The sequence below is a fragment of the Podarcis bocagei genome (assembly GCF_964188305.1).
Source record: "Podarcis bocagei genome assembly, chromosome: 3".
Lineage (NCBI taxonomy): Eukaryota > Metazoa > Chordata > Lepidosauria > Squamata > Lacertidae > Podarcis > Podarcis bocagei.
In genome coordinates, this window is record NC_138127.1 from 11,904,076 (window position 1) to 11,921,521 (window position 17,446).

Here is a 17,446-nt window from a genome sequence, read left to right on the forward strand (position 1 = left end):
TTCTGCTGTATCACCTGAACTGTGTGACCTTCATTGCATATGTACATCTGTCATACATCAAAGAACAGATGGTGTCCATTCCTGCTGTTCTGTGTCCTCTGGCTATGATCCCATTAAAATGCAGGATGCTCTGTGTCTGTACCTGAGCAACTAATACAAAGATGGGGTAGTATGTCTCTTTGTGTACTATAGTGGCTAAGAGCTGTGAACCAAGAAGACCCTGGTTCCCATTTCACATTAGCCATGGAATCCTTAGCTAGTCTTAGGCAAACGGCTATTCTCTCAGCTTCGGTACTGTGAAATGAAGTTTAAATATTCAGGCAGCAAAAAGAAAGAACACTGCTAATAATACAGCAAGAGGATTAATTCAGGAAAAGAGAAACCTACTAAACTGCAATCCTCAGTATATTTTACAAGCAAGCTTGTGGATCAGTTAGAGTAAAACAGCCTAAGGAGAAGCTCCTAAGCTACTGGAAGAGTTTGGATGTGTAATTTAGATAGCCAAATCATTGTGTGAGGGGAAAAATGTGTATTTGCCTTTGATTAGAATGTCATCAGAGGTTTGGAAGGTTTCCATGCTGGAGATAAATGGGAACCATAGCACAATTAACACCTTTTTTAAAAAAATGAGTTCCTTGCTTGTTCAAGTCTACATCCAAAGCTACCCCTACGCAGAACTAGTTGCTCAGTTTTTTTGGACCTAGGCCATTATCTTGCTAATACTCTCTAGCAACCAAAATCACAGCACACTGGTGTTAGTGCCTCCTGGCACAATGTCTAAATCAAGATCTGTTCCCCTTACCCACACACTTGTTAACTAGTTGAAGATACCATATACTTCGTGTTAATCAAGCATTCCGAACTTGCTATTGTAGCCAGATAATTTGGGATTATATTTTGTCTTCCCAAGTTTGAACATGTTGAACCTCTTTTCCCAATTGCTTTTCCATTAGCATCTTTCACCTTCTCTCGAAAGTTCATTAGGCAGCCAATGCACTAGTAGCCCAATAACCTTTAATAAATGTCATGACACTATATTCTTAACAAATGAATAGCATGGTATTCTTCTTCCACCATAGTAAGCCAGCAAACTCAGCAGAAATTGGACTTTACCCACAAAGAGCAATCCAAAAGGAATTATGTGATGAATAGATCTGATTGTGATACAGTTACTAGGTGTACATTTTTAAAATATCACGGTTACATGAAACATAGCTATCTTCACATATTCTCTCTCTTTTTTTAAAAAAATAGTAATAATAATAATAATAATAATAATAATAATTTATTATTTGTACCCCGCCCATCTGGCTGGGCCTCCCCAGCCACTCTGGGCGGCTTCCACAGAAACCAAAAAACACTAAAATATCATACATTAAAAGCTTCCCTGAATAGGGCCGCCTTAAGATGTTTTCTGAATGTCAGGTAGTTGTCCATCACCTTGACATCCGATGGGAGGGCATTCCACAGGGCGGGCGCCACCACCGAAATAATAATAATACTGGATTCTACATCTATTGTAGAAGAAGCAGTAATCGGTGTAGTGTAGTGTTGACTTTTGGCCCCTTAAAAGCTTCCTCAGAATTATTCATGTATGGCAGCATCTGAAATAAAATACTTAGCATCACTAAGTACTTCACTTCTGTAGTTCAAAATTTAAGGAATGTTCTTAATCATTTAAGGGATTGTTCTTGCTCTTCTCACCCACTCCTCTTCCTTGCAGCACATATGAAAATAAATTATTGGTTTGCTTTATAGATAACAGTGTGTCACAGTTCATACGGTGAGCCCAGTAATAGCCGTGATCTATGGTTTGGATTTCTGAAGCCAGCCAAGTGAAGGGAGTGTTTGTGGTTTCCTGAGGCTGACTCCCAATTTGCATGAGTAGTCTCCATTGGAATAGTGTTCCCTGGCCTGAGAGAGGAGGTACCTGACTGAGTCCAGCTACAAAAGCTAAGGCTGCTGAACAGACTCTTGGGCTGGTATATTGTTTAGGAAGTTTTGTTTAGGGTGGGGTGTTTTTTTGCTGTTATTATTTATTTTAGATCTTAGTGTGGAAGATTTATGTGGAAATTGGTTAAACCACAGAGCCTAGGACTTGCCGATCAGAAGGTCGGCGGTTCAAATTCCCATGATGGGGTGAGCTCTCATTGCTCAGTCCCTGTTCCTGTCAACCTAGCAGTTCGAAAGCACCTCAAAGTGCAAGTAGATAAATAGGTACCACTCTGGTGGGAAGGTAAACGGCGTTTCCGTGCGCTGCTCTGGTTTGCCAGTCATGCTGGCCACATGACCCGGAAGCTGTACGCCGGCTCCCTCGGCCAATAAAGCGAGATGAGCGCCGCAACCCCAGAGTCGGTCACAACTGGACCTAATGGTCAGGGGTCCCTTTACCTTTACCTTACTTTCCTTACGTTTGCAATTATGTATTTGAACATGGTTTTAACCACAGAAAGGCAGCATACAAATCAAATGAGGCATGGATGGATGTATATTTGGAGAAAACCTATTGAAATTAATGGGTCTTGAATGAGTCATGTACATTGATTTTAATGGGTATGACATATTAATTATAGGAGATCTGATTTTCATTGTTATATGTTTGTAAGCTGCTTGGAGAGAACCTTGTCCTAAAAAGCGACCCACACATCTTTTAAATAAATAAATACACATTTTGGATAATCATCATCATTATCATCTATCGTGTAGACCCCAGATTTTAGGTCAGATTTTAAGTGGGACGCAACACACAACAGAAGAGCAGTTGTCCTCTTTGACCACAGATATATCTTCCCATCTTCATGAATCAGTAAATAAGTGACATGAGTCTTCTGCTTCCCCTCCGAATGGATTGTGCCACAGGGATATTTGTAAAGAATAGGCTTAGAGTGGACTGGAGAGGTAACACTTGATGGAGGGACTTCTGTTTAGTATCCTTTTCTACACTCAAGGAGAAAATAGTTTGGCAAAGAGAATCTCCTGTTCATGATGTTCCTTTTGATTTATGTCACTGACTACTGCCACTTTCAGGGAATTACTCAGTGGTGCCGTAGGAGTTCGACCCAGTTACTGTCCTTGATTCCACTCTTTACTGGCTGTATTGGACACACACGAACAATTCTCTCTCTTTTCTTAGCTCTGACAAGAAGCAACAGCCATTCTTTATCTTAGCTTTTGAACTGAACAGGCATAAGTTGTTTTCCCCCGAGGGAATTCCTCTGAGGCTTGACACATTTGTGAGCCTGGGGTACACATAGCTGTGGCTTCTGAAAAACCTGTCTGTTTCTTGAGGACTAAACACTTTTAAATAAAAAATGTATGGGCTGCGGACAAATATCTAGCAAACGCCCATAGAAAGAAGTACACTTGCATGATTTTTTGGGTTCTCACTCTGTTTTGTTCTGAAAATTCCCCCATACAGTGGTACCTCAGGTTAAGTATTTAATTCATTCCGGAGGTCCATTCTTAACCTGAAACTGTTCTTAACCTGAAGCACCACTTTAGCTAATGGGGCCTCCCACTGCCGCCATGCCACCGGTGTGTGATTTCTGTTCTCATCCTGTAGCAAAGTTCTTAACCTGAAGCACTATTTCTGGGTTAGCAGAGTGTGTAACCTGAAGCGTATGTATCCGAGGTACCACTGTATTTCATTTGGTGCTATATCTGGGTGAACGACAAGACGTTTCAAATCTCAGCTGTTGATATTCACTAAAATATTTCATTTTGACCAAGCTGTATTTTTCAAGGGAATCATATTGATGACCTTCATGAAGCCATCGATTCAAAGCTAATAGGAACGTAATTGGATCCTAGAAAGAGAATAAAATAGCAGTGTTATCTGGAGAGAATAGGTATGAAACTTAGGAAGGTGGGGAGGAACGTTGCACATTTCAGATGGAGCCTGACCACTGCTTCTGAATGGAACAGTATCTGGCCTGTCATAATAAATTGTGTATCCTTTTACACTAGCAATCTTCTAATTGTAAATTGTGAGTCATGCCTGGCTTCGCTTTTTGCCTAATTATACAAGCAGTTTTGACAAATGACATCCCACTTCCTACTGGCTAACTTTACTGACCTTGTCATTATTACTAATGGTTAGCTGGAGCTGCTTCAAGCAAAATAAGCAGCTCCAACTTTTTAGCAGCTGAATTTATTTGTTACTTAGCCTATTCTTCTTTTTTTCCACCCCCACCCAGAGCAGCAAAAACTGGAGAGCAGCCGTTGACTTATGCGGACGGCTTCTGACTGCCCACGGTCAAGGCTATGGCAAAAACGGCTTGCCCACAAGTCATACAACAGACTCTCTGCAGGTACATTTGCCTTTCAGTCAAGCAAAATTGTGGGTTCGGTTTTACAAACGGGTGAAGAGAGCCATCCTTCAGTGCTATTTTTATTTGCTGTCACTTCCTGAATGTGCACTTTAAAGCAGGAGTGGATAATTTGTTCCACTACAAGAATCTTCATGGAAATGTAACACAAACTGGAGGCCTGCAGCTAATGTATGCATTTGCCTTTGCACGTAACTTGCATCAACAGAGTACGCACAACTGCAGTGTTAAGGAACAGAGCCTATCTATCAGTCAATAACTAGTTGAAATTGCTTGTTCCCAACTTATAGGTGCCCTGATTCTGACCACTGGTTGTTTAAGATCCTTCCAGATGCATTGCCTTTGTATTTTCAGGATTAGTCCTGCAAGCATGATCTATTTAAAACCAAAAGCTGAGATTTGTAATGCAAACGGAAGGCCATTGTCTTTACTGTCATGTTGGGGAAGAAGATACTTTGCCCTTGTTCTAGCCCGAAAAGCATATTATGAACAAATAATTTAAAAAAATTTCTGCAGCTGCAGCATACTTGCCTAGATTTTTTTCACTTTAGAGGGAGTTGTGTTCCAAAGATTTTTATGAGCATTGTAATAATAATTTGTGTGGATATTTATTTTAAAGCAATTGCAATTTCTCTGTTTCAAGTAAAAAAATTCCTTCCTGTAGCACCTTAAAGACCAACTAAGTTAGTTCTTGCTATAAGCTTTCGTGTGCATGCGCACTTCTTCAGATACACTTCTGTTTCAGTGTATCTGAAGAAGTGTGCATGCAGACCAACACGGCTACCTATCTGTATCTGTTTCAAGTGTTATTGATACAAGGTTATAAAGATGTTTTGTGGCGCTGCGGCTAGTAAGCAGAATGCTTGAAAACTCCACTGATGAATCTGTCTTCTAGATCTCTTATGGGTGTGTGTCAGTGGGAATAGCTGGAGGCATAAACAATATATACATTTCTTATAATAATACCTAGCAATATTGTGGCAAATAATTAGTTATTCTTTTCAACTTGTGATGGCAGCCAATTTGGAGGAATCAGGATTGGATGAGAGCAGCAAATCCCGTCCTCAAATTGGCATGTTTTGCCCTAGGTCTATCCATTGCAGCCTGGGCCATTTTTGTCATGGAAATTGTCTTGGTCCCTTGTCAGGAGAGAGACAGGGGGAGTGTGTCCCTGTTAATTCTCCTTACTCTCTTGGTGACTTTCGATACCATCCTTTGGCATTTAATTATCTGTGGTCTCCTTCAAGTAGGATGTCTTAGACCTGCGTTTAATTAAATATGAATGCATTTTTAGCTTTTAATTAGTTTTAGTTTAATGTTGGTTTTAGTGTTAGTCACTTGGAGTTACTTTTAATAAGAAAGTGACAAATAAATTCAATTAATAATAATAACAGCCATAAATTATATGTACAACTATATGATGTTGCGGGACGTGGGTGCAGAAATAGGTCCTAGTTAATGTGTAGCATTACAAGGGACATGGGTGGCGCTGTGGTCTAAACCACAGAGCCTAGGGCTTGCCGATCAGAAGGTCAGCGGTTCGAATCCCCACAACAGGGTGAGCTGCCGTTGCTTGGTCCCTGCTCCTGCCCACCTAGCAGTTCGAAAGCATGTCAAAGTGCAAGTAGATAAAAAGGTACCTCTCCAGCGGGAAGGTAAACGATGTTTCCGTGCGCTGCTCTAGTTTGCCAGAAGCGGCTTAGTCATGCTGGCCACATGACCCAGAAGCTGTCTGCGGACAAACGCCAGCTCCTCGGCCTATAGAACGAGATGAACACTGCAACCCCAGAGTCGTCAGCGACTGGACCTAACGGTCAGGGGTACCTTTACCTTTTATATGATGTTAGTTGCTGTTATTTCATTGGCAGATGAGCAGAAAATAAAGATAGTTAAGTGAAGACAGAACCACCTATTTTAGCTTTCTGATTTTGGCCAAAGGCATCTGTTATGTGGATATCTGTGAATGTATCATAGGCTGCTTTTTAGGCATCATAATAAAAAACTAATAGTAAAGTAAGTTTGTTTGGGTTTTGCAGTAAATGCTGTCAAATGATCTGTCTCTCCCCCCCCCCACCTTTTCTTTTCTTTTTTTTCCTTTTTCAAGCTTTGGTTTGTAAGACTTGCACTCCTCATGAAACTGGGTCTCTTCCAAAACGCTGAAATGGAATTTGAACCATTTGGAAATCTAGACCAGCCTGACCTATATTACGAGTACTACCCCCATGTATACCCAGGACGCAAAGGTAAATCTGTTTATATTCTGTTCTTCTAATACTAAGGAAGCTGGGCATTAGAGTGTTTAGATCACATTGACTTCAGTCAGAGAATTAAGAACATGCTTAAATATATTCCATTGACATTAATGGGAGTTTCAAGATTTTAATGTTGCTGGATATTGTCTATTTTTGTCTATTTTGTCTAGTCTAGAAGAGGAAACCCAAGTTTTCAACCTTAAAGGGAGTAAGACAACTTTGTAGACAGAAACAACACAATGGTGGCCTAACTTCTTGAAGGTCTTTTGACCATGCTGGTTCACGGAAAGTCTCTTCCAGTTGATCCACAGTGGTTATACTTTACATAACTGGCAGGTAGTAAGGAGTCTAAATATCCTTCTTCAAAGCAAAATATAGTGAACTTACGTCTGTGTTGCCTACAATCCCTACACAGATCTGGCTGGCACAGGGCACAAAACCACAGCTCGCCCCTATACACGAAGCCAAGCCAGAGCACAACTAAGTGCAGTACAGCCATCTTCTCAAAAAAACTCTTCACAAGCTCAAGAGGTCAAGACACGAAAGCTTTAGCAACTAATCCACACCTAATGACCCTCCTAAGTGGTACTCAGAATATCACTCAAGAAATCACTCAAGATATCCCTCAAGTAATTAAGGAACAAAAGAAGAAAAGGCACACTAACCTGGGAACTCCCTCTCTGCCCAGAACGTTGGAGGCTATACACCACACCCCCTCAACAGTATTTATAGGAACTCAAACACTGAGATCCTGCTCTGTTCTAGTAACAAGAAGCCGAAAGCACCAGCCTGAAGATGACGAGTGAGACCTCGTCGAAACGTCGCCTAGACACCCCAACTCTTACACGGGAAGACACCCGAAGACACCAAAACCTGCATTCCTGTACCCGTGAAAATCTACGAAAGCAAATATATATATATATACACACACACACACACACACACACACACACACACACACACACACTATCTCTCTCTATATATATATATATTTAAACAGAGGCCAAATTATATTGTTATTTATTAAACTTGTTAGTCTCTTGTTATCCAGAAGTCTCCAAGTGACTTCAAACACATTTAAAAAAGATAAACACATTTTTTATTAAAAAAGTAGATGAAACATCTGCCATTCATATGATAAATAGTAATGAAAGCATTGAACAGCCCTTCAGACAAGTTTGTTCACGATCACGGTAGGATGCAGTTAATCGCCCAAACCAGATGTTTAGCTTATCACAGTGATTAACAAAACAGAAATCTTAAATTCTTATAGCAAAATGTTTCGGCTTCTGCCTTCATCTGCTCTGACAAAAATTATGCTATTTCTGAGGTGGTTGTTATAGGCCTTTGAGGACGGAATGCTCAAAATACCTTCATTCACTGAAGCAAGGCGTTGCTGGTACTACCTAGAGAGGTTGAGGTCATGCAATATTGATGTGTTCAGTTTGTGGCTCCAGAAGTTCTCTCTTTTTGCAAACATGGTCAGATCTGTTGGTACCTCTGACAGGCTTGCACACAAACACACACACACACACACACACACACACAACCCCCATCCCCCAACACCAAAGCTGAGCATTATTCTTTTAAGGAACACATTGAACTTTAGCCTGATCCTTGGAGGGTATCAGCAACACTGAAAGCAGGTTTTGAGGTAAAAAGCATGTCTTGTGCGAACCTAACTCATATCCATGGTTTGTTTTTATTAAATCCTGGTTCAGCACTGTATTGGAAATGTAAACCATGGCTAAGGTTTGGTTACAAACCAGGATGTGAATGAATGACTTGAACCGAATTTGCAAATCATGTTTGGAATTGAACCATAGTGAAGTGTCATGTCCGAACTATGTTGTTAATATCACCCGGCTCCCTATTCTCTGCTTGTAAATTTAGAATGAAGGTTTGCTGATGTCTTCTTATGCATGCCCTCTGTACGTCTGTGAATCTTAATCAACCATTGCTCAGGCTGTGACATGTTTAGTACTAACTATGGCGTAGCATTATGTCTGTACTGGGCTACAAAATTGCTAAGAGTAAAAGATGAGACTTTAGAATTGCAGAATGGTCCAAGACTAAGCATACTGAAGATGAGATATCTTTATAACCCCTTACCTATCTAGCTTCTTAAGGAATTGATATCTATAATCAGATCAAAAAGTCAGATAACGCAGGGATCCAGCTGATCTTCCTATAATAGGAAATGGCAGAGGTGTATTAGATCAAACTTGGAAAAGACCGTCACCCTTCCTTTTTTCATATTTGAGGGCTACGCTGTCTTGATGGCCTAAGAGGTAGAAAGGGCATACCTAACAGTCTGCCTTGCAATAAACTGTATTGAAAATGGAAAATGAATCTGTGTCGTTAAACAGCTAATTTAAATGATAAAATAAACATAAATCATACATATATTTTATCTACTGTGCAGTAACCGTCATCTATGATAATATGCTGATGGTTGCTAATTTTTCATTTTTTGGTGTAACAAGCATAACTGTAAAATCTTTGATTTATCTATCTCATTTTGATTCACAATAGTTAAACGAATTAGGCAATTAAAATGCACTTTGCAATCAAATGTGTCGAGATACAAATAAATAATGGTTATGAAAGTGGTATAAAATACATTTCATTTAATTCATGTGTGTAATTTGGATCAATTCAAAATATTCATTCAATGAAATGAAATGCATTTCATTTCCGAACAGCATGTGAATTTCAGTCTGGAAATGTTATGAATTTCCATGGATGTCTCTTAACATTTCTAGTACTACTTTATCCTTGGCGTCTATGCAGCTAGACTTGTTAAATCTTTTCTTTTTACTCCAAAGTAACTTTTCCCTTCTGGCTAAATTCTGCCTCTTTTATGTCCATATTTGTGTGTGAGTCTGAATTTTCCAACTTAAACTGCCAACTTTTATTGACACACCATGTCTTTTTCACTTTCCCTCATCCCCTTTCTCCAACTAGAATCCCACAGCTCTTTCTGTGGCATCTACTTTTGTTAATTAAAATACAGCCAGCTCTTCATAGCCTACCTTACATGCCATGTAGTATGCAGTCCATGTTGTTGTTTAGTCGTTTAGTCGTGTCCGACTCTTTGTGACCCCATGGACCAGAGCACGCCCGGCACTTCTGTCTTTCACTGCCTCCTGCAGTTTGGTCAAACTCATGCTGGTAGCTTCGAGAACACTATCCAACCATCTCATCCTCTGTCGTCCCCTTCTTCTTGTGCCCTCCATCTTTCCCAACATCCAGGGAGTCTTCTATTCTCATGAGGCGGCCAAAGTATTGGAGCCTCAGCTTCAGGATCTGTCCTTCCAGTGAGCACTCAGGGCTGATTTCCTTCAGAATGGAGAGGTTTCACCTTCTTGCAGTCCATGGGACTCTCAAGAGTCTCCTCCAGCACCATAATTCAAAAGCATCAATTCTTCAGCGATCAGCCTTCTTTATGGTCCAACTCTCACTTCCATACATCACTGCTGGGAAAACCATAGCTTTTACTATACAGATCTTGTCTGTATAAAATCTTAGTGCCTGTTCACATTCCTCATCTAGTATTTAGTCTTGTAGGAGCCAGATTCCCGCTCTTGTACGCATCCCACCCCACGCAGAACATAACAGCCGATGAACGCATCCCAGTGTACACCCCAGCATCCATATACTCCTCTCTTTATGGCAAACACATCCTGCCATTCACATGTGATGTTCCCCATCCTTGGGGAGGAAGAAGCACCAGAGATTGTACATTAACCTGCGTGACAATTGCCTATGTATCTATTTCATTACAGAGATGCAATTAGATCTTGTTTACTTAAATTTTCTATTCTGTCCTGCTCGCCCTAAAGACCCCCCCCCCCCCATTGCCTGGCTTTAGTGACTATTTCAAGGTATGGTTTTCGTTCATTCTGCTTGTAATGCTCTTTTTCTTTTTTTAGTTCTAGTAGGCGGTTGCTGTCAGGCTACCTGCCCTGCGAAGGCAATTTGACGAGAAAGCAAAGGTTAATTTTAATAGTAAGTGTAGCTTTAGGATTTTGCTGCCCTTCAGATCTTTTCAAGCCTTAAATTCTCTGACGATTGCTTGTTCTTTGGAAATGCTAGATATCATTGAGTTGGTGTAGTGGTTTTAACTAGAGGAAGTCCTCTTTCCTTCTGTCAAGAGAAGGAACTCACAGGCTAGCTCCACCGTTTTGAGGTTGTCACAGGCACCAGCCGTGCTCCTGACGCAGCATACGATCGGCAGGGTCCGAAGAGGACCACCTTCATCGCTCCAAGGATTTCCAGCATAGGTGTGGCAATTATGATTACCCTGCCGTGGTCATCTGCGTTAGAAAAAAAATCTAGCTTTTAGAATGTGGCAGCTGTCACGTGGCTTTAAAAGGCTCTGTCTTTCCATCCTCTTCCATCTTTTACAAGGACTTAAAAGTATTCCTTTTGCTTCAAGAGCTTGGTTTAAAAAAGAAAAAAAATATTTTCCAGTTTTGCGTCTCTTTTATATATATATATAAATCACATACTTCTAAAACGTTGAAACAACTGTAGGTGTTCCAGTGTTTCGGTAAAGTAATTATGACACGAGGGGGAGAAATAGCAGAAAATACTTTGCTTTCAGTATGCGAGCTGGCAGGGCCCACTTGAAGGATGTGTTTTGTTCCCCCTCTAGTGGCAGCCTTACTAATAGTAGTACCTTCACACCTGCTGGAGAATGCGTTATGCTTCTCAAGATGAAGAATTCTGCACTGGAGATCCTTATGGCTAAAGTTCTTTCCATCCTATAATTACATTGCTTTCTTGATGTTTTTCATACACTTTTCTGTTTCGTAAACCCAGCAGCTATTCCTAGCACTGCCCAGTGAGTTCTGTGTTCTTGGTACTGATGCTATATAATTGCTACAGCCCAGGAAAATACTGCCTCCCAAGTATTATTTCTCTCTCTGTTTCTTTTTCCTGCCTGTGCAATCATTGCTCAACATCTTCTCTTCTTCCTCTGTTGCTCTTTGTCTCCCTTGTTCCTACTTTCCTGAATACCAGCTTAATGCTGTACCCTCACCTCTGCAGCCCAGTTTGACTTCTGTCACCTTTCTCCTTGCCTTGGAATCTTTAGTTCCCACATGACGTAGGATTTGCCTAAAGCCTTTTAAAAAGAACCAATACAACTCTATGCATATCATGCTCCCACATGGTAACACCCAGTTGTCTCCACCCAGATCGCTGACCAAGTCAACACTTTTGCTTACCTTATTTTCCCAGGCTATTCATTAGTTTCTTACATAGAACGTTGAGTACTAAAATAAGAACAGGGATTCTTTTTTGTTTGTGCTCATGGAAATCTGATTTTGTTGTTTGCATGTCTTGGTTTCTAACCATAGCATTTTAGCTGCAAAGTATCCTATACATACTACTGTAACGTTTTGGTTGGTCGTTTTCCTTATGTGTGTCTGTTCTTTTTTTAACTCCAAATAACTTGCCATGAAGAAAGCTGAATTCTCCTCAATTTGTTTTTGTTTTTTTAATGATATTTATTAAAGTTTCCAATTTTTAACAAACAAAAAGAAAAAACCAACATAAAAATATTAAAAACACATAAATTTCACAACTTATTTTCTTGTAACTTGTTTCCCCGACCTCCTCATACCTCCCCTTCTTGTATACCCAGTTCAAATTGTTTATACAGCAAATCCTTATCGCAACCTCTTAAATTATTGTGGCTTTAAATTCTTACTTACAAAAAGAAAATCATTTTATCATAATTACAGCTTGAAACCCCTTAAGTTCAATCCAACATCATTCAACATTCTTTAATTTTACAATATTTTTGTAGATAGTCCTTAAATTTTTTCCAATCTTCTTCTGCCGACTCTTCTCCCTGGTCACGGATTCTGCCAGTCATTTCTGCCAGTCCCATACAGTCAATCAGCTTCGTCTGCCATTCTTCCAAAGTGGGTAGGTCTTGTGTCTTCCAATACATTGCAATAAGTATTCTTGCTGCTGTTGTAGCGTACATAAAAAAAGTTCTATCCTTCTTTAGCACCAATTGGCCGACCATGCCCAGGAGAAAGGCCTCTGGTTTCTTCGGGAAGGTATATTTAAATACCTTTTTCAGTTCATTCTCAATTTGTTTTTTTAATTACCTTCTACTTCTTTATCTGACCCATTCCCATTTATGAAAATCTTGTCCTAGATTAGAGCACATGTTTATGTATGCCAGACCTTAATTTCTGCTGCACAAAGTATTGGATTGCACTAACTTGCTGCCATGTTTTGATGAGTGGGGGTTTGGTTTTGTAGGACGAGGAGGGGGGAATTGGGCAATAATAATTATTAGATGAATCCTGCCCGTAATCATCATTTTTAAATGGATCATGTGTACAGTCGTTTTCCAGGTACCATCACTCTCTAGCATGATGAGGATATACTTAGAATAGTGATAATTTAGATAGGAGCAGGCTTATCTCTTAATGGCTAAGGCAGGAAACTGGCTTAGCCTCCACCATAGTGGAGTCTGAAGTTTCACCCCTTTAGATTCTCTCAAATAATTATACTATTTACTCCTGTGGAGAGGAGCAAAGTGTGGCACTTGGGGATACAAATTCATCAAAGTTGACTCTGTTTTCTTTCCTTCTAAATCTGGGTGGCCCAGGTCTCTGTGAAAGGAACAAGGTGGGGAGGGGAGCGAAAAAGGACTCTGTAAACAGGATCTTCAGACGATTACCATTTCTTCACAACCTGTCCATAAGAATGATGGATATTTTGCTGTCTTCTTAAGGGTAGCTTCAGACATTACGAGAAGCACATCTCTTAATGTCTGAAAGGGACTGTGTTGCAGCAGGATGCTTAAACTGCACATACTTCTCAAGCCTGTTCATATCCCTCACTTACTGGCTTTACAGTAGATACACATTATGCAGAAGCATTATGCCACCATGCATTTGACCATTAGAATAAATGCCGACTTGCAGACACAGTTAACTGCTTAACAGTCTTAGAGATGTCCTCCATGTTTCGCATGGTGCAGAAACAACCCAGCCCTTGCTTAAAACTTCTCAGAGACTTCTGGAACTGTGGAGATTTATTTTGAAAAGGGGTTATTACCACTGTGAGAAACCTGTAGGTGTGCATAATTCTTCTAGAATGCTGTGACTAACCAATGCACCTTGTTTATATAAGACTCCTCAGTGTGATTCCCCCCACTTTCATAGTTCATAATCCTGGTTATCGCAGAGTCTGTCACGCTGCCAGAAACTCACAGGTAAACTATGAGGCATTGTCCTGCTTTTAAATCTGTCCTCATGAGAATTTGAGGGCTGCCTCTGTTTACGATTAATTAGGCAGGTTTTCATGTTACCTGTTTCCTTGTCTGTTCATTACAACAACTAGATTTCCCTTTTCTGTGGGAACGGGCTCTCCTTTATTAGCCTCTTTTTGTCCTGGCTTTTTAATTTGAAGCTGGAAGAAAGTTCAACGTGGCCGGGTCATCGTGCCACAAACCCTAAGTCTTGCTGTTTCGACCAAGGTTTTGATTGAAAAGCTCTCTCAGGCAGCCTGCACTTCTGTATCCTGGCTGACAGCGCAGGGTGCCCCTGCCCTTGTATCACCCCAATGTGACACACACAAACCCTCTCCAAAAAATGGCAAACCCCTTTGTGGCCGCTCATTTCAGGACAGGGCCTGCTGTTAAAGTAAGGCAAGTCTTGGGCCACAACTTCACCCCAGCTACATTCACTCAGCCAGCAATCAAGCAATAACTCACACTACAAACAGCACAAACAGTCTTACCTCCAGCCTGATAAGTCTTACAACGGTTGTAGGGAGAATAGACCAAGCAAAGCTGATGGGTCTTTATTCAGAAGTGTCCTATTAGGACTTGGTCTTTCTGCCTCTGTGGCTCTTGTGAAACTTGACTGAGCAGCTTCTGGAGCTCTTAACGTCCCTAAACTTTCCTGGCCAACATGGTTGCCTTGCAGATTTTTGACGAGAAAGGTTCACAACCATCTACCTTCTCGAAAGACTTTCCCTAACTTGCCCTTACCTCTCCTGTGCTCCCAAGGTCTGTCTTTGTGTTTTTCTCCTGCAGCAATTCAGAGGTGATGATTATTCTTTATTTTGAAGGAGTCTGCTTTTGGATGTTAGTGGTGTGTGTGTGTGTGTGTGTGTGTGTGTGTGTGTATTTCCCCATATGCCCCAAAAAGACAGAAAACAGTTGGTTTTTTTCCTTGAGTTTTTAAAAATTATTCCAGAACCACAAAACGAGTTTGCAGTAGCCTAATCCTTTCATTATGCTTTTAAATCAGATCATATTAGAAATCTGTCAGTGCAAAATTGAAAATAATATTCAAAATAAATAAATGAACAGGCTACAGAGGGACAGTATAAGTACCCATTATTTGTGGTTAAAATTTTAATATTATATAGTTTATATATGGATAACTTTGTCTTGCAGTCTTTTTTATTTTATTTTGGGGCTGGGTGTCAATATTTGGTACAAAATAGGTGGTGTATATTTTTAAGCAATAGCCTACCATAGCCTAAATAATGGCCAGTCCAGAAGCAGAAACTTTCAAATGTAACTGGTCTCTCATTGGAGCTGATGGAGTAGCCCTGTTCCCCATCTCTCGCTCTGCTGCATTGAGGTGAAGACCACCTCAGAGGCTGTTCTAGAAGGACTTTGCCTACTATCTGCTACCCTGTGGAAAGAATGGTAATGAACTGTTATGATTTAATTATGTGGCTGCAATTTTATTACCTTGGAAGGATGCGTATCCTGGAAAGTAGGATATAAATAACCATAATAAATAGATAGATAGATAGATAGATAGATAGATAGATAGATAGATAGAGGAACTAAGGGACTAGTTTTTTGGACTACAATTCCCATCATCCCTGGCCACTGGTCCTTCTGGGTATGGATAATGGGAGTTGTAGTCCAACAACATCTGGAGACCCAAGTTTGGGAAACCTCGGACTAGATGATCCCCGGGGGTACCTGCCAACCCTACATTTCTGTGATTCTATGTGTGCATTTGTCTCATTCTAAAGTAAAATTTGCTGATGCAAAAGTTATACATCTAAATCCAGATATTTTGACACAGCATTAACCGACTTTCCTCGTCACTAAATAGTACTGTATTTTCATAAGCTCACAAAACTTTTGTCCTGCAGTGCAAGTGACAGCATGCTTTAGCAAAATCATAAAGGAAGCTATCAGTATCTCTGGTTTAAAACTGTATTTTAAGATATTACTATGAAAGTAAAAGTCCTGGTATTTTTGCCTAGTTGGGATGTAACTGAGGAATGAGATAAAGGAAAACCATCTTTTCCAAGACCAAAGTGGGGGAAACCAGCCTACCTCTGAATACATTGCACCTTCCACTCTTGACCTTCTTAAAAATAAATAAATTCAAACTCCCAGGCTCTGAAGTAGCAGAAGTCAGGTGCTTGGCCTGTTCCTCATGCATGTCGCTCCCATTCCTGTGCCGTCCAGGACTCATGGTGTAGATGCTGTGGGAAAATAAGATTCCACCCCCCGAATCTGAAGTAAGCCAAGTAGTAACTCCCATTTTGTAAGAAATTGACTTCAGTGCTGGTTGGCTGCCAACTTTATTTGCCACTTCTAAAATGAAGCTGTGGGATTAGCTCTGGTGCTACATCTTTCTGATTGCGATATGGATTTCCATTGCACACTAACCTCTCTGCTAATGAGTTGGCCTTCCATGCAGCAGCATGTAGGATCATTAACTTTGCTTAATAACCATTCTCAGGGCTAGTGAAGTCATATTTTTCTCTCTGTGGCATAGTGACTATCCATCTGTCTGTGGAGTGAAGCTTTTATACTCAGTAGGTCTGAAAAGAAGTGGATTGTGAGCAGCCCGGGTGCTGTAATAAGACCTTAAAACTGTGGCTTTAGAGCCACAGCCACGAAGGACAAGAAGAACAAATGATGGGGACACAAAATAGAGGAATAAAGTTTTTTGAAGTAGTTAGGAAAGCATTGCAGAGCTCATAAGTCAGCAGAAAAGACCCTGGGCTACTAGACAATTTGGTGTGTTCCTAACAGAGGGATTCTCCTCGCAAAAATATATTGGATTGTTATTGTATAAAGAATACTTTCATTTGTTTTCTAAGCCCTAAAGTTTCATGTTTTGCAAATTTGGGTCCTAAAACATTGTGTAAAGGAATCGTTAGACCTTCATTGCAGGGGGTTGGACTAAATGACTCAAATGGTTCATTCCAACTCAATGATTTTATGACATCCAAAAAGAAGCTCAAACCTTTAAAAAAAGTGAGATGCAGTACCTGTTAGGAATATTTCAAGTACAACAAGATCTGGTTTCCCTAAAGGAAAAGTCTTAAATGACTTCTAATGACCCTTGTAGACCGAAAGTGACTAATGATTCTTCAATTAATAGTAAAATCACAATGGCTGGCAGCCACATACGGACGTGTAGAACTCGGAAACCTTATTTGGTTTGCATTCAGACCCTCACAAAAATCAGTGAGTAAATAGAACTCAAATTCTACTTACGGTTTCACAGATAAAACGGAGACGGCAGCTCAACACTGGTCTGGTTTCATTTGCTCATCACCTCCTCAGATAACTTACATCTTGAAATTTTAGGGAAAGATATTAGGCAAACAATTCATTAAGTGCAACAATGAAGAAGGGTGACGGAGTGCAGGGAGAGGGGTGGGCAGGTGTCCCAAAATCTACATCTTGCTGTTCCATGCTAAGGTTTGTTTCAGGCCTGTATAGATCATGTCTCCAGAGTGACATAACCTTATCTTGAGTAAATGCAGAGAGCATATGCCTGTGATAGACGTGGACCGTACCGATAACTACAATAATTGCAACCCATCCATTTTGTTACCATT

At 40.4% G+C, this 17,446-nt stretch overlaps 1 protein-coding gene and 1 long non-coding RNA gene across 11 annotated transcripts in view; one reads left to right on the forward strand and one right to left on the reverse strand.

The window, feature by feature from the left end:
- The window catches only part of TRAPPC12 (trafficking protein particle complex subunit 12), a 227,915-nt gene that overhangs the window by 184,414 nt on the left and 26,055 nt on the right, over window positions 1–17,446 (forward strand). For all 10 annotated transcript variants that reach the window (XM_081189083.1, XM_081189079.1, XM_081189085.1 and 7 more), the window contains 2 exons: window positions 4,197–4,310; window positions 6,433–6,571. In XM_081189083.1, the coding sequence (XP_081045209.1) occupies window positions 4,197–4,310; window positions 6,433–6,571 (253 nt within the window). The remainder of the gene's footprint in view (window positions 1–4,196; window positions 4,311–6,432; window positions 6,572–17,446) is intronic.
- Window positions 14,941–17,440, reverse strand: LOC308584508. The gene is made up of 3 exons (XR_014006859.1): window positions 17,100–17,440; window positions 15,924–16,075; window positions 14,941–15,231 (listed from the first exon to the last, which is right to left on the reverse strand). It is a non-coding gene; the product is annotated as an uncharacterized lncRNA (long non-coding RNA).